Source organism: Lemur catta, chromosome 16, assembly GCF_020740605.2.
Source record: "Lemur catta isolate mLemCat1 chromosome 16, mLemCat1.pri, whole genome shotgun sequence".
Classification (NCBI taxonomy): Eukaryota; Metazoa; Chordata; class Mammalia; order Primates; family Lemuridae; genus Lemur; species Lemur catta.
In genome coordinates this window covers 25,776,658-25,797,942 of record NC_059143.1, presented here as the reverse complement: position 1 = coordinate 25,797,942, position 21,285 = coordinate 25,776,658, and the positions used below count along the sequence as shown (strand labels likewise).

The 21,285-nt window shown below is 38.1% G+C and overlaps 1 protein-coding gene and 1 long non-coding RNA gene across 3 annotated transcripts; one reads left to right on the top strand and one right to left on the bottom strand.

Moving 5' to 3' along the window:
• Positions 1-2,924: 2,924 nt before the first annotated feature.
• Positions 2,925-17,016, bottom strand: LOC123621488 (zinc finger protein 271). Of its 2 annotated transcripts, none has more exons than XM_045527215.1 (3): positions 16,955-17,016; positions 16,124-16,348; positions 2,925-4,935 (listed from the first exon to the last, which is right to left on the bottom strand). In XM_045527215.1, the coding sequence occupies exons 2-3, from the start codon at positions 16,170-16,172 to the stop codon at positions 3,032-3,034; spliced, it is 1,953 nt and encodes a 650-aa protein (XP_045383171.1). In that variant the 5' UTR covers positions 16,173-16,348; positions 16,955-17,016; the 3' UTR covers positions 2,925-3,031. The 2 variants fall into 2 exon arrangements, with proteins under 2 accessions (XP_045383171.1, XP_045383170.1); XM_045527214.1 differs by having other exon boundaries at positions 16,914-17,013.
• Positions 17,017-17,092: 76 nt separating this feature from the next.
• LOC123621491 lies at positions 17,093-17,588 on the top strand. Its single transcript, XR_006729164.1, has 2 exons — positions 17,093-17,179; positions 17,379-17,588. It is a non-coding gene; the product is annotated as an uncharacterized LOC123621491 (long non-coding RNA).
• Positions 17,589-21,285: the final 3,697 nt, after the last annotated feature.

Sequence of the window (21,285 nt, the reverse complement as noted above, 5' to 3'; positions counted from 1 at the left end):
AAGCTCTCCCTTTTCTTTCCAATTAGAACTGAACCTTATCTCCTCTGAGCTCTTATAAGCATCTTGTCCTACCCTTATAACATTAGGCTATGTGTTTTCTGTACATATGTCTCTATCACTATACAATATACACTTTATTGGAAGAGATAATATATTCTTTGTCTATACTACAAAACCTCACCAAATGCCTTGCCCATAAAATTTAACAATGTTTGTTAAATTGAAATATTAATTGGATAATTATGGGAGATAGTCAAGGTAAATGGCAATTTGAATTTTTTTATTTTAAAAAACTATTTCAATTTTTCAGTTGAAAACTTTGCAAATATGCTGTCTGTTATCAATATGTATGTCAGAAATCAAAAACTAAAACAAACAGGCCGGGCGCCGGTGGCTCACGCCTGTAATCCTAGCTCTGGGAGGCCGAGGCGGGTGGATCGCTCGAGGTCAGGAGTTCGAGACCAGCCTGAGCAAGAGTGAGACCCCGTCTCTACTAAAAATAGAAAGAAATTATCTGGCCAACTAAAAATATATATACAAAAAAAAAAATTAGCCGGGCATGGTGGCTCATGCCTGTAGTCCCAGCTACTCGGGAGGCTGAGGCAGTAGGATCGCTTAAGCCCAGGAGTTTGAGGTTGCTGTGAGCTAGGCTGACGCCACGGCACTCACTCTAGCCCGGGTAACAAAGTGAGACTCTGTCTCAAAAAAAAAAAAAAAAAAAAAAAAAAAAAAACTAAAACAAACAAAAAAGTCTGATGAATATTGCCACCTGAAAAACAAGATCAAAAGGTCTTTTTATTTTTAGACAGAATATGCTATACAAATTAACCATTTAGGAAATTACTTTAGCTACCCTATGAGAAAAACTGTCTTCTGTCTTCTCTATACTCACAACACTTCTAACACGAGATGTGTATGGGGTTTTCCCACACCAAGCAATCCTCCAATTCTTTGTAGACATCAACTGGGTGTCCTGCAATTCAATTCTGACCCTACCTACTTGGAGTTAGCACAGACCCCTCAGATTTAGGACTCAGGTCAAGAAGACTGCTGCCCCTGCCATGACCCAACTTCAGACACCAATCACACATCCATGTTTTCACTAGTGCTTCTGATTGGCTATAAATCTGAGGTTCCTACAACCCCCTCCTTGGGTTTGAGCATTTACTAGAATGGCTCACGGAATTCAGGAAAACATTTTACTTACTAGATTATGAGTTTATTATAAAAGGGTACAACTCAGGATCAGCTAGATGAAAGATGCATAGAGCAAGGTGTGTGGGAAGGAGCACCGAGCTTCCATGCCCTCCCTAGCCATGCCACCCTCCTAGGACCCACCTTCACAAGTTCAATAACCCATAAATGCTCAGATTCCTGTCCTTTTAAGTTTCTGTGGAGGCTTCATTATGTAGGCATGATTGACTAAATCATTGGCCACTGTTGATTGAACTCAACCTCCAGTCCCTTTCCCCTCCCAGGGGTCCAGCTGGGGTGGGATTGGTCTGAAAGTTCCAACTCTCTAGTCACATGGTTGGTTCCCCTGGCAACCAGCCCCCATCCTATGGTTCTCTGAGGTCTTTCCAAAAGTCCTCTCATTAACATAAACTCAGGTGTGGTTGAAAGAGGCTTGTTATGAATAACAAAAGACATGGCTTTCATCTTTTTTTTGAGGCAGGGTCTTGATTTGTCACCCAGACTGGAGTGCAGTGGCCTGAACGTAGCTCACTGCAGCCTCAAACTCCTGGGCTCAAGTGATCCTCCTGCCTCAGTCTCCTGAGCAGCTGGAACTACAGGTGCACATGACCATGGCTGGCTAATTTTTCTATTTTTTGTAGAGATGGGGTCCCACTCTTGCTCAGGATGGTCTTGAACTCCTGGCCTTAAGCAGTCCTCCCACCTTAGCCTGCCAAAGTGTTAGGATTTCAGCGGTGAGCCACTGTGCCCAGCCCTGTTTTCATCTCAATCACTCTTATCACTGAGGAAATACCAAGGGTTTTAGGAGCTTTGTACCAGGGGAGGAAGACCAAATATATATTTCTTATTATAAATCACATTATCACAGCTACCATTTTTGTCCAATCTATAGATGACAAGATAGACAGTAACAGAAAAACTTCACACTTTGACATACGGAAAAAAATTTAAATCCTGTTTCACATGTAAATGGTAGTGAAGAAGTAATTTCAAACCAGTAAAGTTTATGGGCTGCATTACTGAAAATAAAATAAATCAATATTTGCTGTGAACATTACAGGAACTTGCACAAACTCATGCCCACTAGGAAAACCAAAACTAGATCCCCTAAAAACAAAAAAACTAAGAAAAGGGGCCACTGGAGTTAACTAGTTAATAAATTTAATACCAGAATGGTATATCATGTTCACACACAGGGAATTTACAGATAGACCATCTACGTTAGCTTAAGGTAGGACTCTCTAGCTGTTAAAGGATAAGTGTCATATCAGCATAAATGTCACTTAAGATATGGAAGGGATTTAAGTTTTCCCTACATACTCTAAAGTAACTTCTGATATACAATTGGTAATTTTGGCTCACTAAAGGTTTTAGATTATAACACTAATACATATCCTTTTGAGTTGAACACCTCCCCACACTAATTTTTACAATGTCTGATAAGTTCTACATTAATATTGTCATACATTTCTTGCAATGATACAGCTCTCCTCTTGTGGATTATGTCTGAATAAAAGACTAGAGCTTTTCCTACATTATAGCAAAGACAAGGCAGGAATTTGTTTCTGTTGTTGATTATTGACATTCAGCACAAATTTTATTCATATTGAAGGCTTTCCCACAACTCAAAGGACTCTTTCTCTGAATTTTGCTTAATTTTAGTAATCTCTGAGCTCTGAGTTAAACTTTCATTATAAAAATTGAATTAATGTTTTCTTCCCATGTGGTTTGTGTTAATGTAGTATAAGAGTTGAGCTTTGATTAAAACCTTTTTCATACTCATCAACAGCATTCGTAAGATTTTTTTCTGGTATGGTATCTCTGGTACTGAATAAAGTTATATATACACTAAAGATTTTCCCATATTCATCACATTTAGACTGTCTTCCTCAGAATGGACTTTCTCATGATTAATAAGATCAGAAAGTTGGCTAAAACTTCTGCTGCACTGAACACACCGGTAGGGTTTCTTCCCAGTGTGGATTTTCTGGTGTTCCACAAGATCTGTGCATGTGCTAAAGGCTTTCCCACATGCATCACATTTATTTGGCTTTTCCCCAGCGTGTATTCTTTGGTGGTTAATGAGATCAGAGTGCCGACTAAAGTTTTTGCCACATTGATCACATGGATATGGTTTCTCCCCAGTGTGGATTCTCTGATGGAGGATAAGAGCTGAACACTGACTGAAAGCCTTCTTACACTCATTACATTGATAAGGTTTTTCCCCAGTGTGGATTCTCTGGTGTTTGATGAGGTCTGAGTTTTGACTGAAACTTTTGCTGCACTGTGTGCATACATATGGTTTTTCTCCAGTGTGAACTCTGTGATGAAGAATAAGGTCAGAACTCTGACTGAAGGCTTTCTCACAACTATCACAATGATAGGGCTTTTCACCAGAGTGTACCCTCTGATGTTTAGTGAGGTCTGAGCTTTGACTAAAACTTTTACTGCACTGGTTACATGCATATGGTTTCTCTCCAGTGTGTATTCTTTGATGCTTAACAAGATCTGAACGGCGACTAAAGCTTTTAGTACAATCACTACATGGATAAGGTTTCTCTCCAGTGTGGATTCTCTGATGAAGAATAAGGTTGGAGCTCTGACTAAAGGTTTTCCCACACTCATCACATTCATAGGGTTTCTCACCTGTATGAATTCTGTGATGTTTAACAAGATCTGATCTTCGACTAAACATTTTATTGCACTGATTACAGGGGTAAGGCTTCTCTCCAGTGTGAATTCGTTGATGATTAATAAGATCAGAAAGCCTACTGAAGGTTTTGCTACATTGACTACATGGATAGGGTTTCTCTCCAGTATGAATTCTTTGATGTAGAATAAGGACTGAGCTCTGATTAAAAGCTTTTCCACATTCATTACATTTATAGGGTTTCTCTCCAGTGTGGATCCTTCGATGTTTAATAAGGTCTGAGTTCTGACTGAAACTTTTGCTACACTGATTACATGGATATGGTTTCTCCCCAGTATGGATTCTCTGATGTAGAATAAGATCTGAGCTCTGACTGAAGGCTTTCCCACACACATCACATTTATATGGTTTCTCCCCAGTGTGGATTCTTTGATGTTTTATGACATCAGAACTCTGACTAAAATGTTTGTTACACTGGTTACATGTATAAGGCTTCTCTCCAGTGTGGATTCTCTGATGCTTAACAAGGTCTGAGCGCTGGCTGAAACTTTTACTGCAATGACTGCACTGATAGGGTTTTTCTCCTGTATGGATTCTCTGATGTATAATAAGATCTGAGCTCTGACTGAAGGCTTTCCCACATATATCACACTGATAAGGTTTTTCACCAGTGTGGACTCTTTGATGTTTAATAAGGTCTGAGCTCCGACTGAAACTTTTAATACACCATTTACAAGGATAAGGTTTCTCCCCAGTATGAATTCTCTGATGCAGAACCAGGGCTGATCTCACACTAAAGGCCTTTCCACACTTATCACATTTATAGTGTTTCTCCCAGTGAGTTCTTCGATGCCTAATAAGGCCTGTACTCCCAAAGCTTTGCTCACACTCATCACAGTTATATTGTCTTCTTTTAACGAGGTTCTGATCCTTTTCATTTAATTTATTCCCAGATTCACAGAATTCTCTGCTTTCAGAATCCTGGAGAACATGCTCTTTGATGTTGCCAGACTCTTCAGTCAATGATTCAGTTTTTGCTGTAGTTTCCTCCTCTGAAGCTGGCTTTCCAATCTTGGTCTTGGTCTCACCATCTGGAACAATAAACAAAATCCAGATGGAATGTGTTCTCCATACTGTAAGGAAGTTTCAGGTGAAACAGATCAATATTTACCCATAAAATGTTACCACAATATGGGAGTGTTCCAAAATAGTGAACATTATCCACTGAGAGCAAAACTAGACAAATCAGCAAGTAATGGATCACATTAGCCATTTATAGAAGTGACTTACCATATATGCTCTGTATGTTTATCACAGGAGATTTGGGAATACTGAAACCTAATCACTGTGATTAGGACAGTGTGACTAAATTATTGCTAATAAATAAGCAATTTATTAACATATATAAGATAAGCAGTGTCAAAGAGTCTAGAAAAAGAAGTGGTTGGGCTTCATTTAGCATTATCTAGTCACTCAGGCTAAAAGTATGGTATTAACAAAAAAGAAAGAAAAGAAAAACAAAACACTTCAATTACCTTGTTTGTATTTTCTCTATAAATTTTTAGAAATGGTACAAAATTCATTGTTAACACACCAGCGGAGCACATATGTTGTTCTAAACACCTTATACAGTAAAGCCACAAACATGAATGATCTCAGTCCTTAAGTATAGAGATCACTTCAATACTGAGTTTTCATATGAGAAATAAAACTAAAATCCTAAGACTCCTAAACAAATGAATGGACCCCCCCCTTTAGGCCAAGGGAACCCTAGAGAAACCTCAAAAACTGAGTTTCTGGCCATGACAGGACAGGAGGTCAGACATACCTCATTATACCCCCTGCTTTGCTAACCACTATCAGGCTTTCTTTCCCAAGAGATAAACAGAAACCAGCCCTTTCAGAAGATTTGCTCCACTGCTGATTTCAACCAACTGCCTGATGCTGCCCCTCCCTTCTTTTAGTTTAGACATGGCAACTGACCAGCCAGTGGTTCTGGCTAGCCTACAGAGGCTGCACGCTGAGTGTCTTCATGTCCCCTGCTTCACCTTTCGACATATAGGGCCTAACTGTAATACATCTAAATGATAAGTCTGCAACCCAAAGTGAACATAGGACATATATAACATACATTAGCGGCCTCCAACCTTTTTGACACCAGGGACTGGTTTCGTGAAAGACAGTTTTTCCATGGATGTGGGTGGGGTGGTGGGTGGGTGAGGGTGGGGGGTACTGCCCGGATCATCAGGCATTGGATTCTCATGGAGAGCGTGCAACCTGGATCCCTTGTATGTGCAGTTTACAGTGGTGTTCCTGTTCCTACGAGGGTGTGATGCCAACGCTGATTTGATGGGGGAGGGGCTCAGGCAGTGATGACACTGATGGGGAGCAGCTGTGGGGACAGGTGGGGCTTTGATCACAGCTGGCCTCCTGCTGTGGCCTGGGGGTTGGGGACCACAGACATACGTTGTTAGCTTACTATACAGGAAAGCACCTCCCCTTTGTGAATATTCATAGCTACTCCTATAACCTGGTTTTCACCAGCAGATCTGCATTAAAAGAAATACTAAGGAAATTTTTCAAGAAGAAAAAAATATCCCACATGAAAGCAAGGTAATGCAGGAATGAAGAGCATCGGAAAAGGTAAAGTATCTGCATGCATCTAAATGTGTACTGACTGATTAAAGCAATAGGAATGTCTTGTAGAGTTTATAATATATAGGGAATTAACATATATGGCAAAAATAGCACAAGAGGAGGGAAGCAAGTAGAACTTAAGTATTGTAAAGTCTTTGCATGGTCTAAGAAGCAGTAAATTAAAATAAACTGTAATAAATCCAGTATGTATGTTGTAAATTCTAAGGCAGCCTTTTTCAACCAGGATTCCAAAAGAGAATACAACAGAAAATGATTTGAGTGACTATTTTCTTAATTCTCTTAAGGATAGTATATAGTTAATACTGTAGTAGATGTATAAGAGAGACATTAATACATTACTTACATTGGATGCCTTAAAGCAGCAGAGCTTAATTCTCATACAGAACCACATTTGAGAAAGGCTATGATGAGGTAGCCAGTAAAATAACAATAAAAGAATGCATAAACAATAAGCTAATAGAGAAAAAACTGGAAAAACAAAAAAACCTGACAATGTAAAATTAGATACAAAAGGAGAAAAAAGAAATAATAAGTAGAATAAAAAACAAATAAAGAAAACAAAATAAGAAGTGGGTACATCTAAATCAAAGCATATCAGTTATATTATATGTAAACGACTGCTCCAATAAAAAACAAAGAAAAACCTCAAGTAACATCGTTAATGGTTAACACTGAATGCTTTTCTCCTAAGAACAAGGCAAGGATGCCCACTCTTATCACTGGTATTCAACATTGTAACCAATTCTATTCAATATTCCTAGTTAATGTGATAAGACATGAAAAATAATTGAGACATACAAATAGGAAAGAAAAAAATCAAACCGTCTCTATTTAAAAATATACAATCACACACATAGAAAATCCCCAAGCTATCTCAAAAAAGCTATTAGAATTTGTAATGAGTTTATCAGAGCAATATACAAAACCAACTGTATTTATGTACACAAGCAACAATCAAAACCTAAAATTTAAAACATTTTTAATCATACCCCAAAATAAAACATTTACAAATTCAAAAAAATATGTGCAATATCTGTATAATGAAAACTATAAAATATTGCTGAGAGAAATTAAAGAAGACTTACTAAACAGAAATATATACCATTACTTATAAATACGAAGATTTAATATTGTTAAGATGATAATTCTCCCCAGATTGATCTATAGATTCAAAGCAATGACAATTAAAAACCCAGTAGGCTTTTTTGTACAAGTTGACAAACTGATTCTAAACTTTGTATAGAAAGGCACAGAAGAGTCTCAACAATTTTGAAAAAGAAGAACAAAATTAGAGAAGCTACACTCCCTGACTTTGAGCTTTACTATAAAGCTACAGTAATCAAGACAGTGTGGTATTGGTATAAGGACAAACATATCCATTAACAGAATAGAACAGAATTCAGAAATAGATTCAAAAATATATGTACAACTGATCTTCAGCAAAGGTGCCAAGATAATTCAGTGGTGAAAGGACACCCCCTTTTCAACAAAAAGTATTGGAACCAGATATTATAATGACAACAATGAACTCTTTCTTCCTCATACTATACACAAAAATTAACTGGAAATGTAACATAAAACTAAGAATTAAAGCTAAAACTATAAAACTTCTAGAAGAAAGCACAGATGACCACCATCATGATTTTGAGAAAGGATAGGACACCAAAAGCATGAATCATAAAATTAAAAAAAATTAAACTTCATCAAAACTATAAACTTCTACTCTTCAAAAGGCATTACTAAGAAAAGAAAGTGAAGCCACAGACTGTGAGAAAATAGTCACAAAGCACATATCTGACAATAGACTTGTATCTACAGAAAAAACTTTTACAACTCAAAAATAAGAACACAACACAATAAAAAGAGCAAAAGATTAGAATACACAGTTCACTAAAGAAATATGAATAGTCAATAAGCACATGACAAAATGCTCAGTGTCACTAGTTATCAGGGAAATGCAAATTAAACTACAAGGAGCTACTGGTAAATACCAATTACTGACAATACAGCCAACACGGTTAATGGTTAAATGTTAACAAGGGTGTAGAGCCACTGGAACTCTCATACATTGCTGATGATGGTATATCTATCTACCTTATAAAATTCTGGCAGCTTTTCATAAAGTTAAACATAATCTTACCATACAACCCAGAAATTCTACTTCTAGGTATTTACCCCCCCCAAAAAAAACATATGTCTGCACAAAGACTTGTACCCAAATATTCAGAGCAGCTTTATTAATAAAACAGCCAGAAATGTAAATAATCCAAATGTTCATCAACAGATTGTGATACATCCATACAATAGTATTCAGCAATAAACAATAATTAATTACTGATAAAGCAACAATATAGTTGAATCTCAAAAACATTACACTGAGCTAAAGGCAGGCATAAAATAGTATAATTCCATTTACATGTAATGGCAAAGAAGGCAAATCAAATATATAGTGACAGAAAGCACATCAATGGTTGCCTAGGAATGGGGAGGGACTGGATGGAACACAAGAAAATTCTGGGGAGGGCATTGACATAATGTGTCTATGTTTTGATTGTGAGGGTAGTCTACTCTGGGTGTATGTCAAAACTTATCTAAATGCATAAATAAAAGGGGTATATTTTGTTGTCTGTAAATTATACCTCACTAAAGTAGATTTAATAAAAGTCAGTAAAGATATATTAGACTTGAACAACACAAAAAACCTTGACCTTACATTCTATCCTTATATTGCTTCATTTGTTTCCCTTTACAGCAATTCTCCTTGAAAAACTTTACTTTTTCATTTCTCTATGTATTTTAATGTTATTAAGTATTTTATACATTGAAAAAATATACATATACTTATGTATATGTGCAATTTTAAAAAATAATGATAATGGTGCAAGAAACACAATTGAACCTTCCATTCAGCTTGAGCAAAAAACAGAAAACAAACAAACAAAAAGTACCAGAAAATTTCCAACACTCCTGTGCATGTTTTCTTGATCCTGTCTCCTTCCAACCCCTTTTCCCACCTACCCTTCTAATCACTATGCTAAATTTTGTGTTTATCTTTCTCTGGTTTTTCTTTAGAGCTTTACCAAATGTCTGTATTTTTAAGAAAATATTGTTTGGTTTTGCAAGTGTTACAAACTGAATTGTGTCTCCCCAAATTCATATGTTGAACCCTAACCCCCAATATGACTATATTTGGAGACAGGGCCCTTAAGGAGGTAATAAAGGTTAAACAAAGTCACAGGGTGGGGCCCTAATCCAATAGGATCCTGTCTTTATAAGAAGAGGAAGAGACACCAGGGAGGTATGTACACAGAGAAAAGAGACATGTGTAAGCCAAGGAGAGAGGCCTCAGGAGAAACCAACTCCGCTGACCCTTTGATCTTAGACTTCCAGCCTTCAGAACTGTGAGATAATAAATTTCTGTTGTTTAAGCCACGTGGTCTGTGCTGTTTTGTTATGGTAGCCCTAGCACAATAATACAGGATGTTTTTGAACTTTATATATTTATGGAATTATACTACATGTATTCTGTGACTGGCTTTGTTTGTTCAACATTATGTGTGGAAGACTCACCCATGTTAATGTGTGTAGCTATAGTCCATTCATGCTCTCTACTACAGAATGGATATATGCCACAATTTGTTTACCCATTCTCCTTCAATGAACAATAATATTTTGCTATTACAAACAATGCTGATATGAATATGCTTGTACACCTATCTTGGTGCACATATGAAGTGTTTCTCTGGGATTAAGTTTATATAACCTAGACTTATTTGGATCTTCAACTAGATACTCCCACAAGTTGTTGAACCAATACATACCTTCATCAGCAGTGTATAAAAGTTCACATTGCTCTATGTTCTAACTGACATTAAGTGTTTTCTCTTTTTAGTCCATTATAATCAGGACTTTATCTCCATAACTCCATCAAAACTACATTTATTAAAGTCCCTCCTAAGTTCTGTCTTAACAAATGCAATGGTCAATTCTCAATCTTACTCTGGACTTATATGAATAGTTGATTACTCTCTTCTTGAAACACTTGCTTTCTTCTCCCTAATTTATCTTTCTCCTATTCTCCACATACTGGGCAGAGTGATCTTTATGTGTCATTATCCTGTATATAGAGTTCCAATGGGATCCCATTATACTGGTAATAAAATTCCAAGTTCTTACTACAGCTTATAAGGTTTCATATAATCTGGTCCCTTTCTTTCTCTCTGCTCTCATTTCATTCCTCTCTCACCCCTAATACCTGTCTACCTCAGGCTTTCTGTTCCTGCTACATCTACAGGCCTGTCACTTGCTATTCCCTCAGCTTGGAACACTCTTATCTCAGATGGTCATATGGCTTGTTTCCTACTTCATTTGTAGCTCTACCCAAATGTTACCACGTTGGAGAGGTGCAAAGCTTGGAGGGTCTCTCTATTTTTGAAGTAAGATGCCACAGTTCAAGGTGCTAAAATGACCAATCTGAATAACTTGTAAGGTTGCTACTTTTGAGTGAGACTCAGTAAAAAACAGAAAACTACAGCAGGTCCAGGGTGCAATGCAAGCTGTCCTGTCACGTGACCTTATCACCCAGGATAAGCAATGGAATTGCACGTGCCCAGAGCAGTCAGGGGTGCTGTGTGGAGCCTCTTATAAGCCTCCACAAGAGAATCACCCTGGAGTAGGGTCACATCCTCTTCTGTCGGCAACAATTTTCTATGTGAAAAGCAGATCCTGGCTTACTACTGAGCACTGACAGAGACTTCATGCTTGACCACAGTGCACCAATGACTTTACATTGCAAACTGCTCATTATGTCCACCAAATCATAAAATTAGACATATAAACAAACATTCCATTGCAAAAGAAAGTCTAGAAGAGAAGTAAATTCCATGTGTAAGTGACTTGGATCTCATACTACCTGTTCCTACTACTTTACTACCCCTCCCTCTACCTATATTTATGGCCTCATGGAATTCCCTATTACCAGTTAATAGTTAAGGAAAAATTACAGAACTGCTTTATAGATGGGCCTGCCAAGTATGTGGCACCAGCCAAAAGTAAATAGCTTTCACTTATACTCCTACTTAGAGGTGGCCTAAAACACATTGGTGAGGGCAAATCCAGAATTTAAGGTATGTACTTGGTTGTCCACTTTTCATGAAAGGCAATGTAGCCTAAGATACATGTCTATATTGATTCATGTATAGTGAAGAATGGGTTATCTGATTAGTTAGGTACCTGGAAAGAACAATATTAGAAGACTAGAAACAAGGATTCTGGGGGAAAAATATGAGGATGGACCTCCTCAAAATGGGCAAAGAATGTGAATATATTTGTGTCCCATGTGAATCCTCACCAAGAAACACCCACCATGAAGCCATTCAATCAGAGACATGAGGATCTATACTATGAATGTCAATCAGCCTCTTTTCCAATGCTTGTCTAAGGGTCAGGGCAGCAGGGATGGAGGCTCTATATGGGCTCAATAATATAGACCTCTCTCATCAAGGCTGACATGATTATCACAACTGCTGTGTGCCCAAACAGCCAACAGCCAAGGCCAAAACTAGGCCTCTTATAAGGTACCATTCCCTGCAGAGGAGCCAGTAAGACACTGGGGGGCAGATTCATTACACTAGATCACTTCTATCATGAAAGGGGCAGCAATTTGTTTTCAAAGTACTAAATATATAGTCCAGATATATATTTGCATTGACTTAAGAGAATGCTATGTTCACTACCATGGTATTCATACAATATTATCTCAATAAGTACTCATGTTACAAGGAAGGAAGTAAAGCAGTGAGCTTACATACATGTAATTCATGGGTATAACCATATGCCTCATCATCCAGAAGTAGACTGAGATAATGATAAAATGATCTGCTGTAGGCTGTTATTGTGCCAGCTAGACAACAATACCCAGTGAGTTGGGTGCTGTTGTATGGAATGCAATATATCCCTTAAACCAGAGGACAATAAACAGTGTTGTCATCTCCATTGCCAGAGTACATACACAGGTACAGGAACCAATGGTGGAGAGGTAGTGAGAACGGTCCTCTCACTATATACCTAATAATTCACTTGTACTATTTTTGCTTCCTATCCCCATAATCTTGGGCTTAGTAAGTTTGGGGTTCTAGTGCTCAAAAGAGAAATGTTTCTAGCATGGAACAAAGCCATGATTCTGTTAAATTCAAAGGTGAAACTTGGAGCTATTTTGGACTCCTCATCTGTTGAATCAACAGGCAGAGAAACGGTCACTCTACTGGCCAGGGTGACTGATCCCAATTACCAAGATTGGTTGTGGTACACACTAATGGCAAGAAAAAATATGTCTGGAACCCAGAGGATTCACTGGTGGGCCTCTTAGTCCTCTCATGTCTAATAGTTAATGGTACACTGAAGCAGCCACAAAGAGACGAGATTACCAAGGAAGCAGATCCAGGAAAGAGGTTTATATTGCTTAACTAGGTAAAGAAATCTGTGCCACTGAGATGCTGGTGGAGGGTAAGGGAGATACGAAATGGGCGATGGAAGAAGACAGGATTATCAATTTAGGCTTTGTGAACAGCAAACACTATAGCAATTATGTTTTATGTTAGTTATGTCTTTTCCCCCCTTTTCTTACTACCTTATATGAACAGCACCAGTGGTAGTTAAATTCCATATTTCAGGTGAGAGTATGATTTAATTATATGTCAACCTGCAATGAAATGGTAGCTGAAGGGACTTTGTTTTTCTGCTGTTTCAGGAATATAACAATCTTCTAAACAAAGAATAAAAGTGAGTATTATAACATAAAAGAGGTGGACTATAATGAATATTCTCCTTTCACCCCTCCAGATCTCCTCTCTCTATCCTGCTCTGTGCCCAGGAGGTTGATGTTGATGAACTGTATCACCTGGGGTTCTGTGCCCCTGGGTTTGCAATTAGATTTGGACAAAAGTGGGAGAATAATAGAGTGACTGACTAACTGTCCTGGTTTGCCCGCAACTGAAGGGTTTATTGGCATGTGGGACTTTCAGTACTAAATTCCAAGAAAACTAGGATGAGCTGGTTACCCTACATCCTGGCTTCCTGCTTGCTAGGCCAGAAGCTGGGCCTTTTAGCAAAGGCCAGAGCTCCTATAAGGTGGCTATATCCTACAGCTACACTCTCCAGGAGCCAATAATCATTCTCTTCCCTTGTCACATAAGGTAGTAACTGCTCCCCATTGTTGTTTGCCCCAAGGCTATTCTTCACCCCTTGTGGATTTCTGTAATCCTGCCTATCCTCTTTTTGAAACCTTGAATTACTATACTTGAATGATCCATTTGTTTCCCATTAGAATCCTGACTTTAATTTCCTGGTTTAATTTCTCCATAACCATTATCATTATCTGATAATATAATGTACATGTATTTATTTTTGTTTCCCTCCACTGGAATGTAAGTACCTTGAGGGCAAAGACTTGTCTGTTCAGCTCAGTGCTATATCCCCAGCACTTTGAACAGTGCCTGGCATAGATTAAACCCTTGATTCATATTATTTATCAATCTATGATTTTATTAGTAAACATTTATTGACAATAAATTATTGTTAATTAAATAATTTGAAGGATACATTAATGTTAACAGTGACTATTCCTAGAGGGTGGAGTTGTAGATTATTTAAATTGTCTACTTTGTGTTTTCCTATACTTTACAAATAGACTTTAGTATATTAGTCTAGAATAAAAAATATTATTTTATACATACTCTAAGAGATGTAAACACAGGAATAAATATATCAATTTATGTAAAACTGCAAGGAGGAGGCACAATTCTGCAGTGATTCTCAGGAAAGACAAGAGCTAGATGCATTAGAATAGATTAAGGAGGACAAGTTCTGAATATAGAAGAGAGAAACTAAGTAAAATAAAATAAAATAAAGATACTGCAATACTAAAAGGAGGCAGAAGATCTAGAGTAAAAAAAGGGACAATGGAAGGTGAATTTCATTGGTAAAACAGCAGCAATGAGAGAACCAAAACCAAAAAGAAATAACACAATTTGAAAATGAAACCCTGCAGAACATGTGAACAAAGTTGGGATCAAAATTATTTTACTAAAGACACTTTATAAAAAAGACCACCTGCACTCAAATGTTTATAGCAGCACAACTCACAATTGCAAAGACGTGGAAACAACCCAAGTGCCCATCAATACATGAGTGGATTAATAAAATGTTGTATATGCATATCATGGAGTACTATTCAGCCATAAAAAATGGTGAACTAATACCTCTAGTAATAAATAACATGGATGGAACTGGAGACCATTCTTCTAAGTGAAGTATCACAACAATGGAAAAACAAACACCACATGTACTCGCCATTAAATTGAAACTAATCGATCAACACTTATGTGCACATATGGAAATAACACTCATTGGAAATCAAGCACGTGGGAGAGGGGAGGAGAGGATAGGTAAATTCACACCTAAAGGATACAATGCACACTATCTGGGTGACCGGCACACTTATAACTTTGACTCAAATGGTACAAAAGCAATTTATGCAACCAAAACATTTGTACCCTTATAATATTCTGAAATAAAATTATCTTACTAACAATAATAGTTGCAACCATTTATAAAGAATTTACTCTGAGTGAAGTCTGTGCTCAGAGCTTTACATATATTAATAGGATCTCATTTAGATTTTTTGGTGTTTGTTATAGTAGTATTGGATCCCAGTGAATCCTCTCTCCCAGTATCTATATCGTTGGGTAGTCTCCTTCTACAATAACTTTGGAACTGGTCGTGTGACTTGCTTTAGTCAAAGAGACATTAACAGATGTAACACAAACATAGAAGAGTGCCCTCTCTCTGATTTTGGAAACTAGCTGTTCTGTGAAAAAGTTCACGCTAGACTGCTGGAGATGTGTGAGCCAAGCCATAGCCAGCACCAGCAGTCAGACATATTATTGAGACCATCTTAGACCCCCATCCCAATAGAGCCACTAGATAAATACATGAGTGACTTCAGTCAAGACCAGGAGGAAAAAATGGCCCAGCTGAACTCAGTTCATATTGATGACCTATAGAACCATAAGAAGTAACATGGTTTAAAAATGTGTGATGTTTTAGGTCACTAAGTTTTGGAGTCCTTTATTCTGGAGTAATAGACACAATTCTCAAAATAACCTCCAAGGTATGAATTATTACACACTTACACAGTGAGGAAACAGAATTGTAAAATATGTAACTTATTGAAACTAGTGAGTGACAAAGTTGGTATCTGAATCCAGGTTGTCAGACTCCAAACCTTTTAACTATGGTCCTATTGCAGATGAGAAAGATAACTTGAAAAGAATTTAAAGGAAAATACTAAACACTGACAGATTGGTTATCAGATGATTACACAGGAAAAAATGGATGACAGTGGGACCTTAAAAAAAAGGAGGGAAGGGCATGAGAATCTGATTGCCAGAATTGTAAATAAAGCCACATAACTATGCTTGGAGCACTAAAGAGATAATATTGCCTAACAGAGAGTGAGGATGCAAACAATGAAGAATACCGGTATCATTTGAAGACACTACTATGCCCCATCCCCCCGTCCCACCAAAACCACTAAGAAAGATATAATACACTGCTTCTCACCTGAGAAAAGGTGGTGTTCTTGAGATTCATAATTCAACTGGATCTCCATGGACTACAACTGGACACCTCAGGGAGCAAGTGAAGAATTACCATTTCCTCTGTAAACTTTTCTTGTCCACATAAGGGTATGAGACTTGGAGGCAACTGGGCATCACTGGGCTTGGAAGGGAACCATTGTGCAGACTAGTGATGTAAGTTCTGAGATTAGACCACCAGAAACATCCTCTAGACACAGAAAAAGGGAAGGAAAAAACAAAATTTCATTTAATTTCTAACTGCTTTTTTCTCAGACTTGATTAAGCTTCTTTCCCCATCATCGGGGAATCAGGCATGACCCCTCTTGGACAAACATTCCCCATTCCAAATCTAGAGATGTTTAAATAAAATTGGGGGGGGTCAATGCTACCAAATAAGGGTATAACAGGAAAGGGAATTTCAGGTTAACGCTATGTTAGTCGCTGCCCTTCTTGTACAAAAATGGATCATCATGATTTTTCTTTCTCTGCTTCGCTTTTTCCAACATTCACAAATTCAGGTTGCGCTTTCCAGGTATGGTCGGCTGATTTCGCGCGGATTCATTCACGCTTCGTGACTCCACCCGTACCCCAGAATTTCTGGCGTTCATTAAGTTGAACCCAAGTCCCAGCAAGGGCTGGCCGGGTACCAACAGAACTCTAGGCCAAGAACCATTCAGCACTTCGTGCCCAGGGGCGGCCTGGACTCCCCATGGACTCGAGAAACCGAACACAGGTTCTTCGTGGCGCTGCGAGGCGCTTTTCGGCTAGATCACCTGGGATTCCTCGGCCTTCCGTGAGCCGGCATCACGCGTACCTTGACTCGCTATCCGGACCGCGCTCAAGCCTCACGGCATGCACGCCCGCCATCGCGCCGTCCGCTCTAGGCCTCTGGGAGGATCGCTCAGCTCTATGGCAGGTCTCGCGCACGCGCCGACAATTAACTCCTGAACGTCCGCAGAGCTGCTTCCAGAGGCGCCTTAGCCAGGGACCTGCTTGGCCAGAGACAGATCCCTTGCTGCCCTCTCTGCCGGTTCTTGAGGTGAATGTCGGAATTCACTATCTATTGGGGAAGCTCTCTGGGGCAGGGTAGGTTTTCTGACTATATAATGAGATCTTCGTTAGTTTTTTTTTTTTTAATAACCACCCTTCCCCCATCGCTTAATCTTAATCGCATCATTCACAGGTGTGCTTCCGTTCTAACTTTCTTCTTGTCCTCTCTGTTTTTTTCTTCACCCCAGAACAGGGGAGCGCATCAGAATCACCTGGAGGCCTTGTTCAACTCCTGACTGCTGCCCTTAGGCCCAGAGTGTGTGACTCAGTAAGGGCTGGGGTGGGCGCCCAGGTTCTCAGGTGATCCGGATGCTGTTGGTCCTGGGACCACGCTATGAGAAACTCCCTAGAAATAAGTGATGCTCAGTAATGAATTCCAGAATTGCTGGAAAGCTGGATTTTCGTGGTCTGTTTCGTTTGTTTGCCAGTACAGTCCTTCTAAAGGATCAGGGTGAGAAGAAGGACTTGAAATGGGGCCAGATTGGGGTGGGGGGCGATCAGGGTAGGAAAGGATATTGCTGTGTCCATGCAAGTGTCTTGGAAAATGAGGAGGAGTTGGTAGAATGTTTGAGACCAGGGAGACATGTGACTTGGGTTAAGATGTCTGGGGAAAGGTACAGGTTTGAGAAAATGGTGGATGGCTGAAGTGATGGTTGAGGTAGAAGAAGATGGCTTCTTGGTCCCAGCCCAAGACCCTCTTTGGATATATAAAATCTTCCGGATAATATACCTGTAAGGGGAAGAGAGATAGGAACTTGTTTCGGCCCACCCCTCCCAAGTAGGGAGTGCAGATATTTCTTTTAAAAAGTAAAAGCTTTTAAAAGGAAGCTTTATTGCTGTATAACTGACCAAAATAAATTGCAAGCGGGGCGCAGTGGCTCACACCTGTAATCCCAGCGATTTGGGAGACGGAGGTGGGAGGATGGCTTAAGACCAGCCTGAGCAACCTAGTGAGACCCCCGTCTGTAAAAAAAAAAAAATAGGGTGTGGTGGCAGGCGCCTGTAGGGAGGCTGAGGCAGGAGGATGGCCTGAGCACAGGAGTTGGAGGCTGCCAATGAGCTATGATCTGCCACTGCACTCCAACCTGAGCCACAGAGTGAGACCCTGTCTCAAAAAACAAAACAAAACTCCAAATATTTAAAGTGTATACTTTAATAATGTATACAGAGGTGAAACTATCACCACAATCAAAATAGGGAACACATCTATCAACCCCCAAAGTTTCCTTCTTCTGCTCCTTGGCTATGCCCTCCCCCACAACCTCTGACCCCCACCACCAGTCTGCTGTTACTGGAGATTAGTTTGTATTTTCTATTGATTTATTTAAATGGAATCATACAGAATGCACTCTTTTTTTTATTAGACTTGTTTCACTAAACATTAGTTTGAGATTCATCTATATTGCTGTGTGTATCAATAGTGCATGTCTTTTTGAAGCTGAATAATATTTCATTGTATGTATATGCCACAATTTGTTTATCCATTCACCAGTTGATGGGCATTTCGGTTATTTCCAGGTTTTTCTATTACAAATACAGCTGTGCACATTCGTGCACAAGTCTTTATAGGAACATATGCTTTTTTTCCTTTCTCATGGTAGCTGTATGTTTAATGTTTTGAGAAGCTGTCACACTATTTTTCAGAGTGGCTGTACCATTTTGCATTCTCACCACCAGTATATGAGAGTTCCAGTTCTTCCACATCCTTACCAATTCACTGTGTATGTCACTGTGGTTTTAATTTGCATTTCCCTAATGACTAATAACATTTAGTCTTTTTTATGTGCTTATATGCTATTTGTATTATTACTTGGTAAAGTATCTGTACAAATCCTTTGCCCATTCTGGACACATGTCTTTTATCACATATATGCTTTGCAAATATATTGTGGCTTAAGTTTTCTTAACAGTATTTTTTGAAGAACAGCAGTTTTAAGTTTTGAAGATGTATAATTTATCAACTGGTTATTTTATGGATTGTGCTTTTGGTGTCACATGTAGAATATTTTCCTAACCTAAGGTCACCAAGATTTTCTTCTATTGTTTTCTTATAGAAGTTTTAGGATTTATATTTTGGCCTATGATCCATCCTGAGTTAATTTCTTGGGTTTTAATTTGCTTTTCTTTTTCTGGTTAAAGTGGAAACTGAGGTCACTGATTTGAGACAGTTCTTATTTTCTAATATAGAAATTCAGTGCTATAAATATTCCCCTAAGTACTGCTTTAGGAGCATGCCACAAATTCTGATATATTGTATTTTCATTTTCATTCAGTTCAAAATACTTTCTAATTTCCCTTTTGATTTCTTCTTTGGCCCATGGATTATTCAGGAGTATTTTTAGTCTCTAAATATTTGGGAATTTTCTGGAGATTTTTCTGATATTAATTTTAAATTTGATTCCATTGTAGTCAGAGAACATACTTTGTATGACTTGAATCCTTTTAAATCCATTTAGACTTGTTAGTGGCCCAGAATATGGTCTATCTTCATAAATGTTCCATGGACATTTGAGAAGGATATATATTCTGCTGCTGTTGGGTGGAGTATTTGATTATTGTCAATTAGTTGGTGGACAGTATTATTCAAATCTGCTATATACCTTGCTGATTTATTAATATTTAAATTAATTATTTAGAGAAGAGTATAGATTCCTGACTATAATTGTGGATTTGTATATTTCTCCTTGGGAGTCTTGTAAGTTTTTATTTTATATATTTTGAAGCTCACAAGTTGTATACATATTTAGGATCATTATTCCTTTTGATTGACCACTTTTTCATCATGAAATGACCTTCTTTATCCCTGGTATATCAGTCAGTGTTCAACACTGTATTTGCAAACTATATCCAACAGGGGATTTATATGTAGAATGTAAAAGGAACTCAAACAACAAAAACAAATAATCCCATTAAAATCTGAGCTAAGAACATGAATAGACATTTTTCAAAAGAAGACAAATGGCCAGCAAGCTTATGAAAAAATATTCAACTTCACTAATCATCAGAGAAATGCAAAATAAAACCACAATGAGATATCATCTTTCACCAATTAGGATGGCTACTATTAAAAAGACAAAAAATAACGGATATTGGGGAGGATGGGGAGAAAAGAGAACTCATACACTGTTGGTGGGAATGTAAATTAATGCAACCTCCATGGAAAACATTATGGAGATTTCTCAAAGAACTAAAAGTAGAACTACCATACAACCCAGCAATCCCACTACTGGATATCTACACAAAGGAAAAACAATCGATATCTAAAAAAGATACCTGTTTGTTTATCACAGCCCTATTCACAATAGCAAAGATATAGAGTCAATCTAAATGTCCATCAGCAGAGGATTGGGTAAAGAAAATATGGTGTATATACATGGTGGAACACTATTCAGCCATAAAAAAGAATGAAATCATGGCTTGTAGCAACATAGATGGAAGACCATTATGTTAAGTGAAATAACTGAGATGCAGAAAGACCACATGTTCTTATTTATAATTGGGAGCTCAATAACATGTATACATGGAAGCAGAATGTTGAATGACTTGGAGAGGTGTAGAGGTAGGAGGGGGGTGAATGATGGCAGGTCCCTTGGTGGGTACAATGTACATTGCTTCAGTGATGTGTGTGCACTGAAGGGCCTGACTTCATCACAATGCAATATTTCAATGTAGCAAAATTGCCCTTGTACCTCATGAATATATACAAATAAAAAATAAATAGAAAAAAACATATTACTAAGCTACAGTAATCAAAATGGTGGTACTGGCATGAGGATAAACATAGAAACCAATGAAATAGAATAGTGAGCTCAGAAATAAATCCTCATATGTGATCAATTGATTTATGAGAAAGGTGCTAAGACCACTCAATGGGGAAAAGGGTAGTCTATTCAACAAATGATACTGGGAAAACTGGATATCCACATGCAATGGAATGAAGTTGGATGCTTACACCATATACAAAAATTAATTGAAAATAGATCAAAGGTACAATCACATTCATAACAGTATTATTCACAATAGCCCAAATGTGGAAGCCACCCATGTGTCCTTTGAAAGATGGATGGATAAATAAAATGTATATACATGCAATGG

Coding starts and splice junctions, on each gene's coding strand:
- LOC123621488 (XM_045527215.1), bottom strand. CDS start 16,172: ATGGAGATCCAGTTGAATTATGAATCTCAAGAACACCACCTTTTCTCA. Junction 4,936..16,123: donor AGAACACCACCTTTTCTCAG/GTGAGAAGCAGT, acceptor TTATTGTTCCAG/ATGGTGAGACCAAGACCAAG.